The sequence below is a fragment of the Schistocerca piceifrons genome, chromosome 1, assembly GCF_021461385.2.
Source record: "Schistocerca piceifrons isolate TAMUIC-IGC-003096 chromosome 1, iqSchPice1.1, whole genome shotgun sequence".
Taxonomy (NCBI): domain Eukaryota; kingdom Metazoa; phylum Arthropoda; class Insecta; order Orthoptera; family Acrididae; genus Schistocerca; species Schistocerca piceifrons.
Genome location: NC_060138.1, coordinates 912,888,579 through 912,915,821, shown reverse-complemented (window position 1 = coordinate 912,915,821; position 27,243 = coordinate 912,888,579). Strand labels below are relative to the sequence as shown.

The 27,243-nt window shown below is 39.7% G+C and overlaps 1 protein-coding gene across 2 annotated transcripts in view; it reads left to right on the top strand.

Annotated features, from left to right (window-relative positions):
* LOC124717030 (transcription elongation factor SPT6) overlaps positions 1-27,243 on the top strand; it is a 157,651-nt gene that overhangs the window by 28,232 nt on the left and 102,176 nt on the right. For both annotated transcript variants that reach the window (XM_047243696.1, XM_047243689.1), the window contains one exon: positions 16,654-16,791. In XM_047243696.1, the coding sequence (XP_047099652.1) occupies positions 16,654-16,791 (138 nt within the window). The remainder of the gene's footprint in view (positions 1-16,653; positions 16,792-27,243) is intronic.

Here is a 27,243-nt window from a genome sequence, read left to right as displayed (position 1 = left end):
GATCAACAATATTTTATGTATTGTTTAAATATGCCTCCTAACTTGTTATAGTCTGATCCACAAATGATGGCGGTTCGTGCATGTTGGGGTATGGACAGGGATTGCATTGTTGACAATTACAAGTGACAGTTGCAGTACACACATGCGCATGCTTTCTGCTTGAGGAAAGAATATATCTTGTAAATTATGTCTCTCACTTACTTACGCAGAATTTAACAATTACCACCATAATCAGCAGTGACAATTCACAACAAATGGAATCGAAATTCACCAAACAACTCTCTACAATCACATTTAATGCTCGCAGCAGAACATAATGAACACTGAAACTTCTTGGCAAATTAAAACTGTGTGCTGGACCGAGACTCGAACTTGGGACCTTTGCCTTTCGCAGGCAAGTGCTCTACCAACTGAGCTACCCAAGCACAACTCACGCCCCGTCCTCACAGCTTTACTTCCGCCAGTACCTCATCTCCTACCTTCCAAACTTTACAGAAGCTCTCCTCCGAACCAAAGGTCCCGAGTTCGAGTCTCGGTCCGGCACACAGTTTTAATCTGCCAGGAAGTTTCATACCAGCGCACACTCTGCTTCAGAGTGAATATCTCATACTGAACACTTATTGGCTGTCAGAGCATACATTATGTAGGTCCACAGAACAAGCCTAAACTCGACCGCCATCATACGTGACTCCAACTATAGTTTTCTTTAAAAGTATTAAAGTGTATATGCTGTTTTGGCAGTAATGTTTATTTCATCAGTGCATTGACTGCGCATTAATTATGTTGCTTCTACACAAAGTCATTGTTACTTAGAATTGCGTTTTGGCTGATTTAGATGGGTTTCTGCTGTTGTGGCTATCAATTAATTCTTCTGGTAATGGAAAATCCAGGATGGAATGTAATAATATAATGAAAAGGATAGTTGCTACTCACCGTATAGCAGAGATGATGAGTCGTAGAAAGGCACAACAAAAAGACTGTCAGAAAGTTAGCTTTCAGTCAACAAGGTCTTTGTCAAAAATAGATAACATACACACACGCGCTGTGTGCGGGGCGGGGCCAGTCGTCTGCATTCTCTTTCACTTATTGAAAGTCCACCTACCTCGATATGCTTCTTTCCTATGTCCCTTCACTCTGTAGTAGCAGATACGTGCTAGGCAGTGTAAAGTAGTGTTGATGAAACCACTGCCTAATACCTAACACACAGAGGCCATGTAACTCGAGTTGAAAGTCAGTTCCTGAAAGTTCATTTTTAAAAAAATCAGGCATTGTGGAGAATGCAGTCTACTTGCAGATAGCATTTAAAATTAGATTGAATCTGCTTTTTATTCATATGGAAATACGTGAAATGGCTATCAAGTCCGTATTTAATATGGTAATGCTCTATCATTCAAAGGTCACTGTCTGTACAACATAGTTTCACTCAAAAAGCAGCCAGAATATTTGCAAGCCCGACCTGACTAATTTTCATGTTCTACCAGGTACCGACCCACAACTATTCACGAGTTAAACATTCAGTCATTTCAATGGTCTTCTTCGAAAGAAGTGCTTGCCAAAGTATTCCGTACAGAGCACGAAACATGCCACACGGAATTGTTACTATGACCAGAAAGTTCACATGCTCATAACTCTCAAACTATTTAATTTAGAAACACCAAACTTTCTTAAATTGTTCGTAACTCCAGTAGCTTCAGTCACAATGTATTCGAATCGCAATTAACTCACTATTTCTTCAATTTTCGGACTATTTTTATGGAGCTATCTAACATGGTGTTATCCATAGGCTGGTTAGCAAGCGACTTTCTTGAACTATTCTTCTCACTGCCCACTCCACTGTATTCGCATGGGAACAGTTTAATTCTGTTTGGCTGGTGATATAAATGACCAACCAGAATGTTTATTCGAGATCATTCTCATGGCAAAACTTGCCTTATCTACTCAATAATCTGATAGTAATTAACATAATTAAACCTTCAATTTCTAGTATACTGTTTAATGAAAATAAGCGAAGTACGAATTATTCTTCAAATTGATAAATAAGCTTATTCTGCCTCTAACTTTTATTCTGGCTGCTTTTATACAAAAGCAAGCTCACACCGACATAAGTCATCTGGACCATGGTTGCACCATAACTTTTCCACGGTCTATTTGTGCAAGGTTTTATGAAAAATGACATATTAAGTTTTAACATATGTCCCCATACACTCTCTCAATCATTCTTACACACTCACATAACAAAATATAATAAAATCATAATTTTGACCGATTTTTGTATTTCGTAATGCACAGTGATGACAGTTTTGAATAGAAAATTCTAATTAATTGATTTTGTGCACTGATAAATTCGTAATGGCTTCAAATGATAATGAAAGTCAATCTATATTTATTCCTGACTTGGTTTTAAAAAACAAGCATTGGTTTTAGGGCTTTTAGGTAATTTTCTCTATCTCCAGAAATCTTGACAGCATCTTTCCATTAATAACAAAAGGCTGTGTACCAAATTTGAACAAAATCAGATAATAATTAATATGGATTATTTAGATTCGTAGACGGTATGAATCTTCGGATCTGACTGTTACACTATGCAGTTCTCGTGGCAGGCAGAGTCAGCTGTGCTGTGAGTAAAGCGACAGAGAAAACATACCGCTCCTGCAGCCATCATACCAAACGGCTGCGTGCCTTACTGCAACAAATGTCATCTCGTTATAACTTGCTGTGTTACAGCGCACACTGACGCAAACGCAATTTACACACACGACCACAGTCTCTGGCAGCTGTAGCCAGACTACGTGCAACAGGGCATTACGGGAGAGCCAACTGGGTGGGGGTAAGGAGGAGGCTGAGGTGGGGAGGGGTGGCAGGGTAGGGGTGGGGGATGGGGAAGTGCTGTTGAGAGCAAGCAGGGACGAGGCGGAGAGTGGCGCAGCTAAGGGCAGGGGAGAGGTGGGGGAGATAGGGGGAGGTGTGGTTAGGGGGAAAGGAGAGAAGTAAAACAAAAAATGGATGTGTTGGTGGAAGAGAGGGCTGTGCAGTAGTGGAATGGGAACAGGGAGGGGTTGTAGATGGGTATGAAGGTTGATGCTAGGAGAGCTTCGGGAACATATAATATATTGCAAGGAAAGTCCCCACCTGCACAATTCAGAAAAGCTGGTGTTGGTGGGAAGATCCAGATGGCACAGGCTGTGAGAAAGCCATTGAAATGAAGGACATCTTGTGGGGCAGTGTGCTCAGTGACAGAGTGGCCCAGTTGTTTTGTGGCCACAGTTTTCAGTGGCCATTCATGCAGATGGACAGCTTGTTGGTTGCCAAGCCTACGTACAGTGCAGCTCAGCAGTTGCAGCTTAGCATTTAGATCACATGACTGGTTTCACAGGTAGCCCTGCCTTTTATGGGATAGGTGATGTTTGTGACAGGACTGGAGTAGGTGGTGATGGGAGGATGCTTGGGACAGGTCTTGCACCTAGATCTATTACAGAGATATGAGCCATCAAGCAAGGGGCTGGGAGCAAGGGTTGTGTAGGGATGCACAAGGATATTGTGCACATTCGGTGGGCAGAGGAACACCACTGTGGGAGGAGTGGGAAGGATAGTGGATAGGACATTTCTCATTTCAGGACATGATAAGAGGTTGTCATTCCTGCACTTTACCATCCCCCACCCCTAGAGGAATCGTTAGCGCCAGGATTTCACCCGGAACAAGTCTCGCCCACTCACCCCCCGGTTTTCCCGGTCTTTGTTCGGCGCCTGGGCTTGGTTTCAGTTGACCCACGTGGTTTACCGCGTTTGGCTGCACTTGGAGTGAATGTTAAATTAATATCTTGCTAGGTCCTAAATTTTGCCACATAGTTAAAAGACACGTTACAAAAAAAGTGCACAATTGGCCTCAGCTGTGCCAGGTACTTCCACAGCAAACATAAGAGAAAACAATTTAGCACTGAATTCCTTAAATACGAGAACTCAGTATTCAGATGAATAGCCTATGAAGAAATATACTTCTATGTGAGAAAAAGCACCCAAAGCTAATACAGGAAAAACCTACCCTCAAAGAATAATTTGCTTGGAGAAAGAGGAACCACGGTTTTTAGAACTCAGACAGTATATGCCAAACAAGCACCAGTGTTCACTATAATTCCAGAGGGCATCAAAATTACTTTGTTCTTGCTAGATCGATCCAGCCTGTTTTTGCGTGTTATTCACTGAATAGTTTTGCTGAAAAGTTTTAGGGGTGGAAGAAGAGCTGGCACAGCATGAAGGACGTTTTACAGCTGTGAAACACTGCAGCATTTATTTGCTTCATAACTGCTCTGTGACAAACATACACATCATCATTATTATTTTTAAAAAATGGTTTGAATGACATGAAATTAATTTATCTTTTGGTTAAAAATAGACAGAACAAAGAATGACAGATTATTGTCCTGAGACGTTTGCAACAGCATATAGGACACTAATCACACAGAACAGCCACAATTCTTTATAACCTCGTTTATAATGCGCAAGTATGGCATTGGAAGAATTTAAAAGTTAAAATTCACCCATTACCCCTGCAAATACTAACGAAATATGTCATATAAGCAAATATCTTACTGCTTTCATTAGGCAGTTCTACTTCATGGCATTCTTATATTCTTTAATTTTCGTGAGCTACTATGATGGTCTACATAAACAAAACGACTTTCACTTATTTCTGTATAACGTTGATTTTAGACAACAGAGTTAGTCGACTGCATCCGTGGCTTTACTACCGACATGAGAGATTCAAAACCATTGTTTTCGCATTGTATGTTTGCTCTGCTGTTTCTCTCAAATAAACGTACTATAATAAGTGAATTAGTTAATGAAAATTTGTCCTTATTGCCTTTAAATAACATCGTTATTTTTTGTTTTCTATTGCTGGCGATGCTTTCAATTCTCTATAAATATTTTTATTTCTTTAATAATACACGTTCGTATTATATTACTATCCAGAAAGACTTAAATTTCTTATCATTACTAAATTTCATCACAGTGTAACATGTGTTGGACTGTGACGATAACAACTTTGATGTAACTTCCAGTTTGCTGAACTGGCGGCTGTTTAGGGGAGGGCCTTCTACTTTGGATAGGCGTGGAGGGGGATGAATGGGCAGGACTTGTTCCGGGTGAAATCCTAGCGCTAAGGGCACGTCACCCCTAGCCTGCTATCTTCCCCCTCCCTGCTTCAGCCTCATCTTTACCCCCACCCGGTTGCCTCTCCCATAATGCCCTGCTGCTCACAGTCTGGCTTCAGCTGCTAGAAACTGTGGTCTTGTGTATGTGAGTCGCTGTTGCGTGAGCGTGTGTATGTCATCTATTTTTGACAAAGACCTTGTTGGCCGAAAGCTAACTTTCCAGCAGTCTTTTGTTGTGCCTTTCTGCAACTCAGTATCTTCACTATATGGTGAATTGTAACTGTCCTTTTCATTAAATAATTCTTGTGTGTTGTAATTATTTGACCACATTATCATTTACTCCCATTTCACATTGTTTCCTGAAGAATCTATAGTACATTTCTATTAGTGTGATGGTCATTTATTAGTCTTTTTAATCTACATTTGTTTCTGTGTGCAACTAAATAATCTCATGAGACACTATTGAGTCATTATACATTATGACTTTCAGTTCATACTTCGTTATGTGTAGTGTTGAATGGAAAGATTGTGAAAATCCAGACTAAGAGAGGCAAATATTTATGAGCAGAAGGGGAGGCAAAATATAAGAGGAAGGTGTCAAGAGTGGGAGGTCAAAGGTAGTAAAGCAGTATGAAATGTTTATGATTGAATTCAGAGATGATAGAAATGAGTGGAGTGAGAAGTAAAGTATGAGAAAAAGAGCTATTTGGTATAGGAGAGAGAGAGAGAGGATATGTATGTGAAAAACAAGTTCAAAGAGGAGACAGGAGGCTAATACTGACAGAGAACAAATAAACAAACAATATAAAATTCGAAAAAGATGCCAATAGAGGAAGTATATGGGAGTGGTCCAAGCAATGATAGGTTAAATATAGGAACATAATGGTATGAGAAGATATGATGGAGACTAAGTTTTGAGCTTGGAGTTTAGGGAAAGAAGTACTGTGTGGGAGGATCTAAATTGTTTTTCTTGAATAACTCAAACAACGTAGCCTCTAACAAAAATGTTTTCCAGTAAAAGACTAAACTGCATTAAATTTCCTACAAAAAAGATCCTAACAATTACTGTGTTGCAGGGGATGGAAAAATCACAGGCTATTAAAAATGTGTTTTAATGGTATAAAATTACTGTTTACTTTTGAATGAAGTGGGTTAAGAACAAATATTAAATGTGTGTACCATGTGAGCCTTAGTAGGGATAAATTGTGTTGCAAGACAGGTGACCAGATTGTGGTCATGCAATTCCCTCTTTTATAGTGCCACAAACTGAGGAGTAAGCAGATGATTCCCCACTCTATTTACCCACTAATCTCAAGAAGCAACCATAGGCTGTTCCACAAAGTTATACTGACCCTCTGCAGTGACCTGATGAAGAACTAGCAACAGTGAACAGACATGCCAGGGGTGGGGTGGGAGGGGTCATCGAGAAGGGTGTTTATTTTCCACAAAGTACATCGACTACATGGCAAACAGATATGAGTTACTAATAATACTAATGCAAAAAACACATGTGGACAGAATCTTTGTAAATCTCTGCACATTTTTCTTATTCATCTCGTGCAGCAGCTCTGACATTCTTTTGCGTCAGGTAATTTCCTCCTCCACGAGTGCTGCTGCTTTTCAGTTTACAGACAAACTATACCTCCTCAGCATTTCCTTTCCAACTGTATTATGTGGATAGTCAAAATAACTTCACTGAGCTTTATATAGTGCAGTTATTTTCAGTTTATGAAATGAGTATTTATTTTTAGTTATTCAGTAAGTCAAGAGCTGGACTTGGCAGCTGTATACCTCACTGAAGAGCATATCCCAAGTGTAATGTGGTGTCGATACATATTCAACAATGTTGATTTCCTTATCTCCTCCATCATTCGCTGGAATACTTCTCACGGTATAAGGGATATCAAATCCATCATGCCAGCATCAGCCTTCCCAACATCTGAAGAGGTTCCTCTGTAACAGAAGCAGGTCACCTGGGTGTCGTTAAAGTTCAGACATTTCAGTGTACATCGAACATTGCATTACAGCAAATTACTGTTCTAGATATGAACATAATCAGTCTCATTGCATCAGACATTCACATGCATTGTGGAAGATATGCTGTGGAAGTGTAGTAAGTGGCTGTAGTCACTGCAGTCCACCCTACAAGATGTGTCATTTCTGACTGGAGGAGATTTATGCAGTCTACCAGTAACACAATTAATGTTGAGAGACGTGCAGTAACTTTCTGGTCACTCATTAACTCACCATCAAGTGACTTACAACACAGTTACACAGCTTGACAATATGCTGTCAACGATAGACATAAGGAAGTTGCCATATTTACCTTTTCAATTCCTTTCCTCCCAACACTAGAAAGATTACTGACAACATCATACTACAAATTGTACACTTCTCAGCTGTTGTTTGTAGGAACATATTTTACATAAAAGCTCACATAACAACTGCAAATAAGTACTCATTTAATAAAATGAAAATAATTCCACTATATAAACATGAGTTCAGTGAAGTTATTTTGTCTGCTTACATAAGAGAACTGGATAGAAAATGCTGGGGAAGTATAGTCTGTCTGTAAACTGACAGTGAGCCGCACTTGTGGTGGGGAATGTTGCTTTTCACGGAAGAACGCTACAGCTTTTTTATGGAATGATAAAGAATAAGTTTCCCCTCTAGCAGTTTAGAACAATGTCCAGAGATTTATGTAGATTCTGTCCATGTGTGTTTTTGGTGCTAGCACTGCTGGTAATTCATATCTGTATTCCATGTGATGTTAACTCATCCTGTGGACCTACGAAGGAGAGGATTGCATGACCACAATCCATTGACCAATCTTCCGTCGCCCTTCTACTCTCCACCCTGTTCTAACTCCAAAACACAATTTCTCTCTTAGTATGGCTCTATTGTACTTAGATGCATTACACACGGTTAATATTTGTTTGTAATCCACTTCATTTAACAGTAAAAATTAAGTTTATATCATCAAAAGACTATTTTTAATAATCTGTGGTTTTTCCATCTCATCCTATGTAAAATGATTAGTCTCAGAGAAAAAAAAAGTGGATAGTACCTTTTTTGTAGAAAATTTAGTGTAGTTTAATTTTGTACTGTAAAAGATTTTCTCTAGAAGCCGAAGTTTTTGTTATTCAAGGAAAATATAAAAAAGTGACCTGTAAATAGCACCCCTCTAGACTCACCCCATCATTGGGAATTTTTAGTATGTTGTTCATGAAACTCCATCCTACCACTGTATAAAAATTTGTGACTACACTTTTTTCCTTGTAATTTTCTTTTGTTGACTACACTATGTATGCTGTAGAACATATTCTGCAGATGGTTACTGGACATCTTCAGTGCAGACAGTTTTCCTGTGGCCATTTGTGTATTCCACCATTGAAAGCCATGCAATAAACATCAAGTTTGTGGTTTTTACAGTTTAAGTTTTCATCAGTATGCACATCCAAAAACTTAGTATAATCTACCAGATTTATTATTTTTGTTGGTACACTACATTAATGTGTTCAGTATTTTTATGCTAAGGAATTGCATGAGCTATCTTTATTTATTTTCAAAGTTTAAAGCTAGACAGTTCTTGGTAAAACATGTGAAGGCTTTAACAAAAATACCATTTACTGTTTTCACTGCTGATGATTCTCTTCTCGGCTTGATAATTTACATTTGAAACAATGACTGATTGTGCCATCCATTTGAAAGGCAGGACGTGTCTCAAAAGCTATGGTTCAACTTAAATGTGTTGTATAAGATATTCACTCCATGTTCGGCTTTTGTGATACTACCTCACAAAGCTTTTATGCCATTCTCTCAATTTCAACATGTGCACTTTTGGTGATGCACAACATCCAGTCTGTGTTCAAGCTCCATCCACACTTGGCGCAACATATCCATATTAACTGTGGCAGTAGCAGCAACAATTTGGTTCTTAAAATCGCTGGAGTAGTTGGTAGGCATTTGGTAGGCTCCATTGGTGGAATATCATGCAAACTAGGAGAGCAGGGAATTGGACCACACCTACCAATCCAGCGAACTGGAAACACCTGGTCTAGAACGTCGCACACGATCTGAGCACAATGTGCCCTGCTTCCTGTGTGCACAAAATTCCTGTAGCACCGGTGTATCAATGTCGATGAGGATAGTTGCTTCCTGTGCCATGTTTGGAAGATCCTTTGAACCTGTGTGCCTGATTTGGGTCTGAATAAACAATCCCATACACTGGGCCTTTTCTAGAACTGTTTTCATTATGCTTCACTCATGACAACCTGAAACACGATGAAATGAAGCTTTATCTGGAAGCTGATGACATTTGGCTGCATTAAAACAATTTCTTAATTTGCTACCAGTTTTGGTCAATGATCATCGTCTGGGCATCTAAATCAATGTTAAGAAAATAGAAATGATACCAAAACTGCAATTTACAAAGTGTCATAAAGACACTAAATTCAGAATATGACAACAAAAACAAATAATATTTGACAAAATAATTCCATTGTATAGATAAAAAAAAAAAAATATCCACTCACCAAATGGTGGCAGAACACACAAACACAAAAGAAAGTTATAATTAGACAAGCTATCAGAGCCAGTAGCTCCTCCTTCAGGCTGAAGGGTTGAAGGACAAGGAAGAGGGGTGAAGGAAAAGGCCTGGAGAGGTCTAGGAAAAGGGGTAGATTTCAGAAAGTCACCCAGGACCATGGTTCAGGAGAGACTTGCTGGAAGGGATGAGAAGGAAGGACTGATTGTTGGGGATTGCATAAATGAGTTCATGCAAATTGCATGCCAATCATCTTGAACCATTAAGTCTCATTAGATGTCAGATTCATGAATAGTAATACAGAAGAATAGTAACTTTCCCACATCAACAACCTCTGTCAGCCCCACACAACAGGAAACTGTACTTGCGTAGTCTGAACCTAGCATGAGTAGCCAAGGTAATTTTAGCCTCAAAGATAACATCACAAAGATGTTCAGTCAGTATAAATCATGACACACACAGATAATTTTAAGATAAGAAACAACCACAATTACAAGAATTACAGTATGGTCATAAGAAATATTTGTAAAAAAAAATCACAAGCATCAGCTATAAAAAAAATGGATTTTTAAAAATAGAATTAATGATTAATGTACAGGGTGATGCAGTTAAAAGTAGCCTGCCTCCCCTTTGAATGTGAATGCAATATTAAGACTTCTGAAATAGAGTAAAAGCTACAACAGAGGACAGTTCTATGCAGTAATCGATTGTCAGCATTCTTCTGTCAGCATTTCAGTTTATTTCCTCAGTAAAGTTAGTTTCTCTTTGCAGTCTGCAAAATTACTTTCTTGGTAGAAGAAAGAATTGAAATTGTGGAAGCATATGTGAAAACAGATTCAGTTAAGGCAACTCGCAAAATTTTAGGGGTCAAATATCTGGATAGAGAACTACCAGCAAAAAGAGCAATGCAGAGTCTGACACAGTTGGTGCATCTATAGATATGTGCAAAATGTAAAACAACAAAGAAGTCCTTCAGTTTGCACATCAGAAGTTATTGCAGACATTTGCAGGAGAATTATTCAGAGACCAAAGAAGTCTACATGTAAATTGGTCCAACAGGCGCATGTAAGCAGGAGGAGTTGCCAAAGGATATTGAAAAGTCGTGATTTGAAGCCATACTGTGAGACAGTTGTGCAGCAATTACTGGAGGATGACAGACATTTGTAGATTACTGCATGTGGCTTTTTCACAGTATCAGCAATGGTTTGTTAGACCCTTTCCATTATATTATGCTGATGAAGCATGATTTCATCTTTCTTGTCATGTGAATTCACATAATGTGATGTACAGGGCTACGGAAACCCCTAACATTGTGTCAGCAGCAGCTGTGTGATGAAAAATATTGACATTTGGTGTGGTGCAACAGGAATGCGCATCATTGGACTGACATTTTTTTACACAACCCTCAACACAGTTGCGTATATGGTGATTCTGATATGTTTTGTGTTCAACTCACTGATTAAGACAGTACTGCTTCTTCCAGCAAGATGGGGCAACATGCCACACGTATCTCTGGAACGAGTTTGTGATATCTGCACTGAGGAATGAATTGTCAGCAAACATTTATGGCTACCATGTTCTCTGGATCTGACAACATTTGATTTTTTTCATGTGGGGACACTTGAAGAAAAAGGTATATGAAACAAATCTGCATACAATACAGGAACTGAAAGAGATCATCAGCTGTGAAGTGGCTGCCATCGATATCTGAAATTCACGCCAGGTGTATCTGAATGTGCTTAGACATGCACATGTATTGATGTTGCGGGGGGTCACTTTCAACATTGTCTATGAATTTTTTTTTCACGATAAATGGTAATTCCAGTTCAGCTCTTTGTTTCTTAATTTCACTGCATTTCCTTTATATTTACACGGGCTGCTATTATCTGCACCACCCTTTAGAAGCACATCACAATGTACTTCCTGTTTAACAGCGATTGCATGATCATAATGTAAAGAATGTAACCTGTGACAAAAATCTCTTGAAACATAATTAATGTGCCAAATTCCGAGTACAATGTATAATTAAGTACATCATATGTCCCAACATACAGGGACTGAGGAACAGATGATTAAGAAAAGGTTCCCAGTACATTATTGGGAAGCTACATCAACTAGGATAGAAGGGGGGGGGGGGGGGGGGGAAATTACCAGAGTTAAGTAATATGAATTACACAGTGTTAAAACTCAACAGCTTAATACGGGATCCTTTAGTGATATTATGCAAAAGGCCTGTCAGTACAAGCATTATTTCATGTCCATATGTGTTTCTAAATTAATGTAGCACATGACATCTAACTTAAGAGGAATTGTACAGAATACATATTCCAAGAGGGATCAGTGTGCAATGTCAAAATGTGAGAGAGCAATATGGACTGTCAGAAAAACAGCAAATGAGCTTATAAAACTTATTCCAAAAATGTGCGAGAATAAGGGTCATGTGGTTTAGGCAGTTGAACATTGTATTGAATGGGATGAAATGTGTGACCAAAAATTGATAACTTAAGTAGTGGATTTTTTGGGAAATGGCTATAAATCAACTAGACATCTTTGTGATTACTAATGCTAAGTCCAGACTCCATGTGTCCAGGTTCCTGTTGTGTACGCATGATGAAGGTTGCTGACATGGGAAAATCATTGTTCCTTTGTACTGCTATTCATGAATTTGACAGCTAATGCGATTTTATTGTTCAACATTATTGATATGTGCCTTGCATTAGCAAAGAGTGTGGTTAAAAGGTGTTTTCCATTCACAATTGTGAGATAGTATCATGATCCCAATCTTAAACCTCTCAAAGACACAACATATATGACAGCTGTCACTTATTAGCCTCACCAACATGCTCTGCAAACTGCTTGAAAGGACAGCAGTCTTGCAATTGTACTGTTTCCTTGAATCACTGGACCTTTTGGCCCCCTATCAGTGTGGTTTCTGTGAGGGATGATCCACAACCGACCAGGTTGTGGGTGGGCTGGCAGAAGCCATGTGAGAAGCTTTTTCTGAATGCCAACATCTTAGTGATGGTCTTTTTTGACATGCATAAGGTTTGTGACACTACTTTCATCAGATTATTCCTGGGAGAGCCCTTGCTTGTTCTGAGATAAAAGCAGACCAACCCATATACTTTCACTTCTCCTTAAATTATTTCTCAGCGTGGCATCATATTGCTTTCAGTGGCACAATTGTATCACTCCTACATAATTTCATAAATCAATCAAGTTTCTGGGAGGGGGGGGGTCAATGAACTGCTGACCGAGAGACTAACCACCTTACTGTTTACTTCTAAATCCCCAACCAACCAGTAACCTTATGTTACATTATGTTCTCAAAAATTTTGGATAATGGGACAAGAGTGAAACTGGCCAGTAGTTATTGACCAGTGTAGATTCACATTTTTTATTGAGAAGCTTAAGAAATTTTCATTTCACTGAATTTCCTTTGGATTTTTTCTTCTTCCTCTTTTTAATGTGTTGATACAATTTTCTTATCTATTTTCAAAAAGTGATCATAAAAAATCTGCAACACGTGGACTGTCTTTACAATGCTCCATTTTCTGTAATGGAAGTATTGTCATCATTCCCTGTCATTGTTTTAACAGTATTCAGTATTGGTTTCATTTAAGCTACATTTACATACGACTCCGCAGCCCACCATATGGTGGATGGTGGTCAGTACCCTGTACCATTTCCTGTAATTCCCTTTCCTATTCCACTCACAAACTGAGAGAAGGAAAAACAACTGTCTATATGCTTCTGTATGAGCCTTGGTTTCTTTTATCTTTTCTTCACAGTTCTTATGTGAGATATATGTTGATAGCAGTTGAATCAGTCTGCAGTGTCTGTTGCTAGTACTGTTTCTCTCAACTTTCTTTGGTAAGGATATCAAACACTTGAACAGCACTTAAGAATATGTTGAACAAGTGTTCCATATGTCATCTCAATTAAAGATGAGCTGCACTTTCCTAAAATTCTCCTAATTGACTGGAGCCAATCATTCACATTTCTTACAGCCAACCTTGTGCGTTCATTTCATTACATGTTGCTTGCAGGCTTACATTTAAATATTTTGTTGATGTGACTATCAAGCATTGCAGCGGTAATTTTCACACTCGTGTTCTTTAACTTGTTCCCATAAAGAGCAAGCTGCCATTCATCACACCAAATGGAAATGCCCAAGTCGTCATCCTGTAATATAGTCGCTCGACAGTGACACTTCCCTGTACGCTACGGTATTGTCAACAAATAGTGACAAATTGCTGCCCACTGTATCCATCAGATCTGTCAGTTTCTGACAAGACATGTGTACTTTTTTAGAATTTTACTTAATATGATACAGTATATCAGAAAGAAGTTTCACTCTATAGCAGAGTATGTGCTGACTTGAAACTTCGTGGCAAATTAAAACTGTATGCCAGACCAGAACCTGAAACTGGGACCTTAGCCTTTTGCAAAAGACAAATGTCCCAGGTTTGGAGCCAGGTCTGACATACAATGTTAATGTGCCAGAAAGTTTCTTGATACAGTAATGTATGAAAGTATTTTAATCTTTACTTGTTGTGACCATTTAGTAGGTTTCCCTTTCTCTTTCTGAAGATAAAAGATCTCTTTGAAGACATTCTAGTATTGCATTTAATATTCTTTTGTGTTTATGGGAAAGGTGGCAGCGGGAGAACTACTTTTCGAAATGAATACCGACTTATTAAAAAATATGTTCAATTCAGAGCTGGCTATGTGGGCTCTTTGTAGAGTTCACTCAAGTTAACTCAACATTTTTAAAGCTTGTTTCGTCATTAATAACTTTAATTATTTCCTTGGGGTGTTTCTGGACTGTACATGTGGCTATGTTATGTGATGTGACTGACTTTGCATCATAATCTGACTATCCTTTTACCATAGGATAGCCATCTGCTGCATGAATACCTTATCAGTTAGGGCATCACTTTCTTAAGCTATTTCACTAGGGAAACTTATGACTGATACTAAATTGTAAATGTCAAATACACTCATGCTCATAAATTAAGGATAATGCTGATACATGGTGAAACAACACTCTGGTGGGCGGTTTGCAGGGTATGACCATGCGGCCATGCAGTGCATTTGACCTGCGGTCATCGCATGGTGGCACTGGCAGCAGTCCACATGTGCATGTCAGAGTACAGTGCAGCGAGTAAGTGTGCAGACATTTTCAGGCATGCTAATGGTGACTGTGTGTTGAAAATGGCTCAAAGATCACATATAGATGAGTTTATGAGGGGTAGAATACTCTGTCTACTGGAGGCTGGTCAAACTTAGCAGGTCGTAGCATGGGCCCTCCGTGTGCCACAAAGTGTGATCTCAAGATTATGGCAACGATTACAGCAGACAGGAAATGTGTCCAGGCGCTACAGTACGGGACGTCCACGGTGTACAACTTCACAAGAAGACCGATATCTCATCATCAGTGCCCGCAGACGGCCACGGAATACTGCAGGTAGCCTTGCTCGGGACCTTACTGCAGCCACTGGAACAGTTGTCTCCAGACATGTAGTCTACAGACGACTGAACAGACATGGTTTATTCACCCGGAGACCTGCAAGATGTTTTCCACTGACCCCTGATGACAGGAGAGCCCATAAAGCCTGGTGGCAAGAACACAGTACATGATCATTGGGCCAGTGGTCCCAGGTTATGTTCATGGTCAAGTCCAGATATAATCTGAACAGTGATTCTCACCAGGTTTTCATCTGGTGTCAACCAGGAACCTGATACCAACCCCTTAATGTCCTTGAAAGGGACCTGTATGGAGGTTGTGGTTTGATGGTGTGGGGTGTGATTATGATTGGTGCACGTACACCCCTGCATGTCTTAGACAGAGGAATTGTAACAGGTCAGGTGTATCGGGACGTCATTTTGTACCCGTATGTGCACCTTTTCAGGGGTGCAGTGGGTCCCACCTTCCTCCTGATGGATGATTATGCGTGGCCCCACTGAGCTGACATCATGGAGGACTACCTTGAAACAGAATATATCAGGCAAATGGAGTGGCCTGCCTGTTCTCCATACCTATATCCCATCGAGCACATCTGGGATGCTCTCGGGCGACATATCGCTGCATGTCTTCAAACCACTAGGACACTTCAGGAGCTCTGATAGACACTGGTGCAAGAGTGGGAGGCTATAACTCAGCAGCTGCTCGACCACCTGATCCAGAGTATGCCAACTCGTTGTGCGGCCTGTGTACCTGTGCATGGTGATCATATCCCATATTGATGTAGGGGTACATGCGCAGGAAACAGCGGCGTTTTGTAGCACATGTGTTTTGGGATGGTTTTCTCAACTTATCACCAATACCATGGACTTGCAGATCTGTGTCGTGTGTTCCCTACGTGCCTATGCTATTAGCACCAGTTTTGTGTAGTGCCACATTGTGTGGCACCACATTCTGCAATTATCCTTAATTTATGAGCATGAGTGTAGATTCTTTCAGCTGTACCTTTAATGTTGTAAGATTTGCTGTTAGTGAGGCTAGAATAAGTTGTTTCCAGCGGGTGTATGGAGCAGGATTTACAGCGGAACTGGTTACACTGAAAGGAGCCAAGGGTTAAGGTGGTTGTATGGGAAGAAAATCGGTGGACTATCATCTCAGTTTAGAACTTGCATTAATATGCAGATACACATTCTAGTTTGCTTTGAACAGTTCATGAAAAATACTGTTGATGAATTAAAGGTCTCAGGTTTAATATTATTTGCAATAAGACGTGAGGAGTGCAGATCATGGACTAAGTGTATTAGGCTTAGTGCTGTTTGCTGTAATATGTGTTTAACACTTTTGGTTCATCTTGTAGCTTACTGATGGCATGTATTTTTCCCTGATCATTACTTATATAGTCCATTTCTGTGATTCACAGTTTAGTTTTATCATGTTGATACTTTATTTACTATGTATTTACTACAGTTTTCCATTTCTTATACTTGTAGAGCCCTGCAAGAAGCCCAGGACATTTTTGGTGTGGACTTTGATTATGATGAGTTTGAGAAGTATGGTGAAGATGAATATGAAGAAGAAGAGGAAGATGATGAGTATGTTGATGATGACGGAGAAGATGCTGAAAGAAGGTACGTACATGTTGTGTTCCATTATGTCTTATTCTGCCATCTCTTGGAAAAAATTTGTGTTACTTTTCATTTCACATTATACTTCATAGGTAATGTTCTGTTCATCATGTTCCATTACCACTTGCATGTCACATTATTCTTGAGGTTGACTCATATTTCTTCACAGAATCATTCATCATCTTTATCTAGGTATCAAGTTAAGTGTGACAGCATACATATCGGTTTTTATTTATTTGTGCGTGACTAGGGTTGGTAGCAGTATGCCTATTGATTTTCCAGTTTAAATATGACATAATAAATGCAGTGGCCATTTTATGAAATTGTAGGCAATGCTGAATACACCCTCTCGTATTGTGTGCTTTAAGAGCATTTGATACAGCTGTTGTCTTACTGCCATGCCAGACTGCAAGGGCAATATGGCCAAAACTGTTCTGATGCCATTTTTATGAACCATCCAAACCAGGTGTATTCTTGTTGTTTTATAATGTACATCCTTAAGAATTTGCAGGTGAGTGGCTCCCTGCTGGATGTGGGTGGACATGCAGATGATGTAGGTAACCAATTTCTTGTTGAAATACTTTGTTAACAATCCTAAACAAACATAGAGCAGAGTGGCTGCAGCAGGTGGCAGGAATGACCCTCAGGCCTGAGAATGCCAGCACAGATGCCCCAGTGCAGGTGTTCTTCGGGGATGAGAGCATTACCTTTGCATTTTGGCTGCAGCTGCTACCTTCATCAGGAAGGCAGGGGTGGTGAAGCAGTGATTGGTGGCCAGGGAAAGGTAGCGGGTCTGCCGTCTGCCCCTGGTGTCAGACATGGACCCCACAGGCTAGGGAGTGGCAGTGCTGAGCTGGCTGGGTCTCCCTGCTGCCTCGGACCTTGTAGCAGTAGTGGAGCTGCTGGCTCCTAGGATTCCAGGCAGTCAGTCAGTCAGTGGTTGGTGGTTTGCATCCCAGAGAAGGTGGTGGCTGCGTCAAAATTACAGTGCTGGCCAGCACAGACCAAAGTCATACTATTGATCAGCTATTCAGTGATGCTGGGCTGGCCTGGGAGGGATTTAAATATAGCTGTCCAGCGGTGACCATTGAGGAAGTAGGCAAGTTTCTGGGTCATGTCGAAACATCTCGAATGGGGCCAGTGTTCTGGATGCAGACCCCATCATTCAGAAGGAGATCCATGTGAAAGGGGCCCAACAGCAAAAGGTTGCTGCACTGATAGGCCTTCGTCCACAGCAAACTGGTAGGCCTTCTTCCACAGCAGCTGATGGTGACTGTGGCCTGGTTATGGCTCTGGACTGTGCCACAGTTTTATGCCATTACATTTCCTTCCTCCTTAAGCCTCATGTACACAATCAAACAATGTGTCAAATTTTACTATGTTTGCCAAATATTTGGCTGTTTACTGCATTATTTGATGTCTTAGCAAACATTAAGTGTGTTTGCCATATTTGGCAGAAATTTTGATTGCTGGAAAATTTGGCAAAATAGTATATGTTACTTGTGTTGATGTTTCACCACATATGTTTAGTGAATAATAGTTATATTAAAATTTGTCTTCCAGTATTGTATGTTTCCACAATCATGGAAACTATGGCTAAGGATAAAAACAAAATAATCACTGGCAATTACCAAAATGGTAGAGGTGTCACATCTTTCCCAGCCATGTTTTGTGCAGGAAGAGGTTAAGGAGGAGGTCAGTATTCTATGCACAGCGTGTAAGCAGGAGTGCAATAAAATAAAAAAAAATCGAAGTTCTCAAGTTCTTCCATGGTGATATGTTTAAAGAACAGTCATTAGAGGATCAAGTGGAAGAGAATAAATGTTCATGTACTTTTGACATCTTTTCCAGTGTGAGGTTGTAGCAGCATTAAACAGGTTCTCATGTGTATATTTCCCTCTCATTTTAAACCATTCCCTGGACGATCATCTTGTTTACTCCTCCTCCTCCAAACACAGTGCCAAAGTCAGTGTTATAAATGCTTTACCTGCATTTGTAGCCATTCCCACTAATGTCAGAATAAAGCATACACGAACAATGTCTGCTTCAGAAATGAGTATAAATTGACAACTTTGTTGTTGCGTGTTTTGGTTTGTTTGACAAGTCCCTGGCTAGATAAGAATGAATTTGACAAATAAGTGTGATAGTTTACGAGGGCCATAAGATTAATGTGGTCCACCAGATTGCTGTTAGAGTGTCTAGTTGCAACAGAGACACTGATATATCTGTTATTGTTTCTACACTTTACATTCTGACGCACAAATTCAGAACAAACATTTCTTGCATGACTAATCTAATCTAATCTGATCTGATCTTTTACCCTTGGCTTGTCCTTCTTCCCTTTTTGTGTTATGTTATATACACTGTCTCATTGGTGTGATGCTCAAACTTGCGAGTTTCTAATCTCACTCACAGAGGTTGAATCGCTTCTTCATTGGTGGGCCAGGTGACTGCTATGGAGGTGCAGGTTAAAGGAAGGTGAAAGTGGAATTCTATTATCATCAGAATCATACAGGCTGCTGATGTGGGAAGTTCCTTTGGTGATGAGTTGGTGGCAATGTGCAGTCCAATATTTTTTTGCATGGTCGAGCAGGTGTTCCATCGCCACATCACTATTTCATGTGGTCATCATCTGAGCTAGAGAAGCAGGAAGTGGTGGTTCTAGCATGTCATTTAAGTAAGGTAGGTTTTCCTTGGTCAGGTCTCAGAATATAGGTCTGATGGTAGATTAATGATGTTGGTGTTCTGGGTTGTGGTTTTGGTTAACTGGAAAGAAGATCTTAAAATGTTCCTTTGTGTGCCAGTTATCAACAACCTTTGCCCCTGCAGTTCTGTGGGTTGTTTGCTGTATAAATGACCCTGTTCATAGCAGATGCAAATGACAACTACTGGTTTTGGTACTGAAAATAGCCAGTGTGACCCTATCTTCTGAAAGAATTCGGCTTCACTTGTGATGACCTCCTGGACCACTTGGTCACAGGCTTATCGGAGTGAAACAGAGTGTACTTGCATGACTCAGGGACTGTGCATAACCATTCTTTGTGCAGGAGGTAACTTTTCTGGTTTGGCCCTGTGATAATTCTGTGGTGGAGAGTTGTACTTCCTCTAACTTCCCATCACCTTAAGTGACTAAACTGACCTAGCAAACATCCATTATAAAAAATCTTTTAATGCTGAAGTGCAACACACAGTCACACTCATTTACTGGCAAACTACTTCCTTTTGCAAGTCAGCACAAGCACTTTTTCACAAACCACATACTTAGTAAAACAACAAACATACTGCACCATGCAACATCAATGTTTTTCTTCTAAACTAAGTTAGACACACTTTAAGGTCTCACCTGTATTGCAAATAAAAGTTTTACCAGAAAAATTCTTTTAACCTAATACCTAAACAAAATGTTTCCTTTGCACTCGCTTGTGGATCTCTTTCAAAAGCAAAACATAGACATAATCATAATATATACTCACAAATATCCCTAATAACTAATACAGAAACACAAAAAATTAGCTTGCAGATCTTATGGCATATGGGCATGTTGGAAGAACAGATTCAGTTGTCTAGTTTTACTTTTCTGTCTCATATTGTCTCCAACCACTTCCCTTCCCCTTCGGAAGGAGCTGCTAGCAAGAGAGGCAGTGCTTCTGGTTCACCATGAAATGGATGAATTCTTCCTACATACACCACTGTGCTTCATATCAGAAGTCATAGTTTAATGTTAACCAGAAACATCATATCAGTTACTTGATAAGGTCCTCGATAACAAGACATGAACTTTTTAGTTTTTCCTTTTGGCATGTAAGAGTTAGATAGCATTACCCACTGTTGGATGTCCTACTTAGGCAATTTTGCCTCTCTATTATGAGTGCCTTCCTTCATTCCAAGGGCCATTGTAATTTGCTTTTTAACGTGGTGCCATGTACTTTTTGACCTTTTAACAAAATTCCAAATGAAGATATGCCCTATTCTTGGATAGGCTTGCAGGCTTGGAAAGGTGAGGGCATTTTTTGACCAAAAATAGCCTTATATGCTGATAAACACACATTTTTGCGGATCTTTGAGTTCTGCTCCTACTACATATAATAGTAGTGTGTCTCAATCATTATGGCTACTACTTACGTAACAACAATTTCCCTATAATATGATGTTCCCTTTCAGTCATGCAATTTGTTTTCAGATGTAGTGCACTAGTTCGTAACTTTCTTATGCATATTATTGAACACAATTGCGTCAATAACTCAATATGTAAAGGTAATGTCTTGGACAGTTATTACGGCCTCCAGCATTTTGAACTTCAGTATCCGTTGGTTAACCATAGCTGTGCCACCGGTTTCTGCCTGTTGATTTGGCTTGTAGTAGTGGCCAAGAAACGTGAGAAATGATCAGTTACAGTTTATGCATATCAATTCACTGTTGGTGTTTGTGCAAAGGAACCCAGAATGTCCATTCTGATTATTTGGAATAGCCTGCCCACCTCGGAAAATCTTTGTAATGGGATTTACTGATAACTCAGCTCGACTCTTTGAGCCCAAGAAATGCGTGTCTTGATGTGAAACTGTACATCTTGCTTCTTTGTAGGCCACCAATAATTTTCTGCAACATGGCGCTCTGTGGCACATCATCTGCCCTTCCAAAATGGAATTGTGAGCCTGCCTCAGTACTTTGTCCAGCGAGCTTGCTGGCACAACTTATGTGGCAGCTGCACCTTGTTTGCTTGTACAGCACTCTATCATCAGAGCTGAATTGCACTTGTCTCACAAACTGCAAACGTGGTCCGTAGCCTGAGCTCTTCGCCATTCTTCTGTTCTTATCCCAACACATTCTATTCATGTATTTTGTGACTAAGTCTGTCCTTGTTTCCATGAGATTTCCCAGAATGATGTACAACCTCAAAATTAAATTCGTGTAGCCATAAAGCCAGTGGCTCAGATGACTGGTTGGATCTCTTAGTCCCAGAAGCCATTTCAGAGCTGTGTGAGCCATTATGATCTAAAAATGTTGCCTGTACAGATAATAATGTAAATAGGTGATGCCAAAAATTGGAACAAGTATTTCCTTTTGAATAGTTGTTCTTCTTCTCATTGAGCTGTCGAGATACAAGGGCTATTGGGTGTTCTTTCCCATATACCCCTTGACTCAAAACACGGCCTACAGCAAGGTTGATTGAGTCATGTGACAATATAAACTGTTTTTGATAGTCAGGAAAATGGATTTGAGGCTGGTGGCCAATCAATCTTTTAATTGTTCAAATGTTGCTTCACAATCTGGATTCGAGTGATACTTTACTTCCTCCTTTAATAACTGTGTAATGGGTCTTGCTAAACGTGCAAATTTTGGAATAAATTTTCTGTAAAAATTAATGATCCAAAGATATGACTAATTCCTTTACTGTGCTATAAATATCCTTAATGGCTTGTTCAAGTCAGGGGTCATTTTTTACTCAGTCTTGACCAATAATATTGCCCGAGTAGTTGGCCTCCTGTAACACAAAGTAGCGCTTTCATAAACTAAGTGTCGGTTGTACCATATGTAACTGATCAAAGACCTCTTGTAGATGCACCACATGTAGGTAGACACGCATTGTTTCTGTTTCAAACCCTGTAGCACCCTGTGTAACAAGTATTAGAAAATTAAGTTGCCTGTAAGACCTAGACTGCAGCAGAATCTATCAGCCTTCTTACCACTGGGGACTTCTTTGGAATGATGATGGTAGCTGCTGCATAGGGACTGGTGCTTTCTTCTACAACTCCAACCCGGAGCTGTTGCACAATAAACTCCTTCGCCATTGATTATAGATGGTGTAGGACTCGATATGGTTTTTGTTTGGCTCGTTCCCAGTGGGAATTCTGTGCTGCACTAGCATAGCTGGCAGTGGGCTAGGTGGGGTAAATAATTCTGTGTAATTCTCCAATAATATCTCCATGTTGCCCTGTCACGTCCTTTGAGATGTGACACCTTTCCCCTTAGTGTGATTAAATTGACAGACTCCTGGCTTTGAGTATTGTACACTGAAATCTCTATTCAACGCCTTGTCATTGTAACACTTCTAAGTTGGCTGTCAATGCACCTCTCAATAGCCTCATAGAGTACAGTTGAAACCCTTTGTTATGGCTCATAAACAATCATAGATCAGTGTGTCTGGAGGAGGCAAATAGCAACTGGTGGACCAAGTGTGCTGGCATGGATACACCAATACAGGCATTAGTGGATGGCAGCATACAGTTTTCTACTACCTCTGCATTCTGGTGGATGGTTGCTAGCTTCAAAAGGACGGGGTAGCAGCAACCAATTATAGGCAACAGGGCTGTCCCGGGCATTGAGCATAACACCACAGGCAAGGGAGGGGTGATGCTAAGCTGAGTGTCTGTTGCAATATGTCTTGCACCGTGTGGCAGTTGTGGGTTGGCTGGCTACCACGAGCCCAGCAGTCAGTGGTTTGTGTCCCAGAGATGCCATTGGTGGCTGCATTACATGTACAGTGCTGGGTGGTACAGACTTCACCATACTACTGCCCAGCTGTTCAGTGATGAGAGGATGACCCTTGGGAGGGGGTGGGGTTAAATACCACTGACCTTTGTGGAAGAAGTCATGTTTTTGGGTCACATCGAAACATCTTGAACGAGGTCAGTGTTCTAGGTGTGAGTGTCATTGCACAGGAGGAGGTCGATGCGAAAGTGATGCGACAGTGAAAGGTTGCTGCATTGACAGGTCTTCATCCGCAGCTGCTGCCAGTGACTGCAACCTGGTTACGGCTCTGGACTGTGGTGCAGTTTTATGCCATTACAGTTTGTTTGTGTGAAATTGGTTCCAATCGTGGCCTTGACAACATTTTCGTGATAATAGCTAATGCTTCTGTGGAAGTCACGACAGTAGTGTTTCTTTCTACCTTTTGAAACTCTGCAATGGTGCCAAAATGCAAACATTTTAATTGTAACACAATCTACAAGAGGAGATACTGGTATGAATAATAGTTTGTGGATGGCGATTGGTGTCACAGTGGTGTTACCCCTTTTGAAGAAAGGCACCTGTGAGATTTTAGTGTTTAATAAGCAGAGGCACTGATTTTTGAATGACAAAAATAATGAAAAAAATAAAAGTTGGTAAGAGTACATTTTTTCAGCAGGGGAAAGTTTTGCTGACTGGTTCTAAAATCAGAAGTTCTACTTCGTGATATTATGTACAACACAAGACTAATCCCCCATAACGTTGTCCAAAATATTATTGCTACTTTTAATTTCATGTAAAAGTCTTGGCAAAATTCATATAGCCCATTTGTTCTTACTTTATCACAGGAGGAACAACCGAGGGCATAATCTTTCACTCGTTTTATCTTCTCCAGTACTGACAAAAGCAGTGTTTCAGAGATGATGTTTTTAAATTTCTGCTGAGATATTTCGTTTCTAATTTCATGAATTATGTTCACAGTTGTTATAATGTTTTTAATGACGTGAGTTGTAGTCTGTGCTTTGCAATTTTCAGATTGAAGCAAAATTTCCCAACCATTTATACCTCTCGAAAGTTATTGTGTTACTCCTGTTGAGTAGTGATAGGTCTATTGAACTGACTCAACTTCACTCCAAAATTCAGTTTCTAAATGAAAGATAATTACCTAAAATTGCTTTTTTTCTATATCGTTATCTTACATTTAACATGCTTTCAACATCACTTTGTCTCAGTGTTTCTCAACAACTGGAACAACGAAACAGAATTTGCACAACTGTTGGAAAGGGCTGTAATGATGGAATACAGTTCCACCACAGTAAATGCACAGACCATAAAAACTGTCTGGGGATTATTTTTTTCCTAGTTTCCATGCATTTATTGAAAGTCTCGAACATTGTCAAAACCAATAAATTGTTAAAGTTCACCTATCAAAGATATTGGACTCAAGCTGAATTTGAATTGTAAAACATGAAATAATCAAACAATGGAAAATCCAGGATGGAATGTAACAATACCAGAGAAGGAAAGTTGCTACTCACCATATAGTGAAGATGCTGAGTCGCGATAGGCACAACAAAAAGATTCACACAGGTATAGCTTTCGGCCATTAAGGCCTTTGTCAGCAGTACACACACACACACACACACACACACACACACACAAAACTTGCACACACGTCTGCAGGGTTTCAGCTCTCTGAGACTGCAGATGTGTCTGCAAGTTGTGTTTGCATTTTTGTGTGTGTGCGTGTACGCGTGTGTGCGTGCACGCGCGCATGCACGCCTGTGTGTATGTGTGTCTACTGCTGAAACCATGTAATAACATACCTATATTGGGTGTTTGACTGTGACTGTGAATATTTATAAACAGGCTTCTTAGGTTGTGACTGTGTGACCGTTCACCTTCTTTGTTTCTTCATTTGTTGTCCTCGGTGTCGACGTACTTGCTGAAAAAATAGAGGATGGAAGTGCAGTACTGTCTACTGTAAATGATGTAGTCGAGTCGACAGGTACACATTTGTGTTTCACAGTTGTTTACTTTCACTTTTCACAACCCCCTCATATACACCTTTAATATGGCCAGTGAACTATTGTTTAACTTTCAATAAGTTTTCACCCGAACATCCACATACTGCTGCAATAATTTACTGCTGAATATCTATGAGCAGTAAAAACATAACCACATAATTCACAGTTCTTTTGAAACAATCAGCTATGTATGGAACAGACACTTTCATTGTTTTAACACATGGCCTCATTGTGTTACACTTATTTCACAGTTACTTTGATGCATTTTTGTTGTTCTAACCAACACAGGTTTCTCATCTGAAACTCAGCCATGGACTGTCTGTCTCGTTACCAAAAATTGGGCCGTTATATAGCTTCACAATAGTGGGTACTGAAACTACACATTGTTCGAAGTTTAAGTTACAGAAATTACAATTAAAACTTAACTCATTAAATTAACTGAATACATTGAAAAGTTTGTTCTTTTTAACAGTTTCTTCTACTAAAAGAGTAAGGCCGAATTATTTGTTTAGATTATGAAATTAACAAATAGAAGTATGCAAACATTCTTTGGACAAAACTGTTAATTACTTTGTAATTAATTAAGAGCCAGCTTTGCTAACATGTTTTCGAATAGAGCCAAGAAGATCCTTTAAGAATACTATTAGTTGTTCCTTCAAATGTTTATAATTAGTACAGAATTTATATTTGTTTATACGTCAACAATAGAATTTAAGTTATGCAACAATTACTGATTCCACCCTATATCAGAAGTATTAACTAGGAGTAGTCAAAATAAATTATAAAATCAATTACATACGTAAAACTAAGCACAAAATTAGGTCTGGTGTTATATTCTTTAAAACTGAGGGCCAACCTTTCTCTTTTATGAAAATGCAGATTATACTCATGTATGTTAATGGTAATCAGTTAAAATAAAAAAAAAATAAAAAACTACTGTAAGGAGTCAGATGGCAAAACACAAGGGAAAGTAGAAATATCCCATCTTGCTTTGTCACAACTGCCAGTCACAGTTCTTCGTTGTTATCTTGCTTAAATTATTTTAACACTGCAACATGGTTAGAGATAAGGCACCATCATCTGCCTGATGCTGCTTGAACAAACCCTACACGACACAGAATGAAGTTTTACTTGAGGATGAACCTTGGCAGGTTTTTCTAACACTGCCCCATAGCATACAGATGCCAAAAAGCACTCTTCAGCTGAAATGTAGGCAGGCATCGATAGTATAGGCTACCAGCCAGGTGGACTTACTGCAAAGTTCAGCACATGGGCAAGCTGCTTGGTCACTCCTATCAGTGTGCACTCTACTAGGGAAGTACGACCATGTAAGTTGCAGCCTACCTGCCTAACTGCCGACATGTAAGCTGTTTACCCACATTGAACCACCTGTTCCTGTGCATGCTCTGCTGCCTGTGGTCACTCAAGTTGGAATAGCCTGCTTTAAAGCTTTTATAGGAAAAAATTGTCTTTTCAAAAAGAGATATTTACTAATTTGAAATAGACTGATTTCTGTACAGTAGGCAAATTTTTAGAGCAGTTGTCCATTATGCAATAGCAAGATGTACTGTACAACACAAAATAGTAGGTATATTCATCCACGTCTCTTTGAAATTTGTGCTTTGGGCTGTTAGCTAAACATTTGATTTTCATGTTAGTGCAGGTATGGTGCCATTTTGCAATTGGGGTGTTTGGAGAATAACCCACTATTGCCAATTACTTGGAGAGAGCATAGTCCAGACATGTGGTGTGGGATACACACAGTATGACTCAGCACATACCTGGTGATGTGAACACCATTCTAACAAATTTCTTGCCACAGTAAATTAAGATGAAATGGTCAGTTCTTACATTAGACACACCAGCAGATTATGAAAAAGATGCTGCTGTTAAATCCTCCAAAATAAGATGACACAATAACTATGTACTGCTTAATAAATTTCAAATTCTATTAAATATGAGTAAAAATGCAAAATGAAAG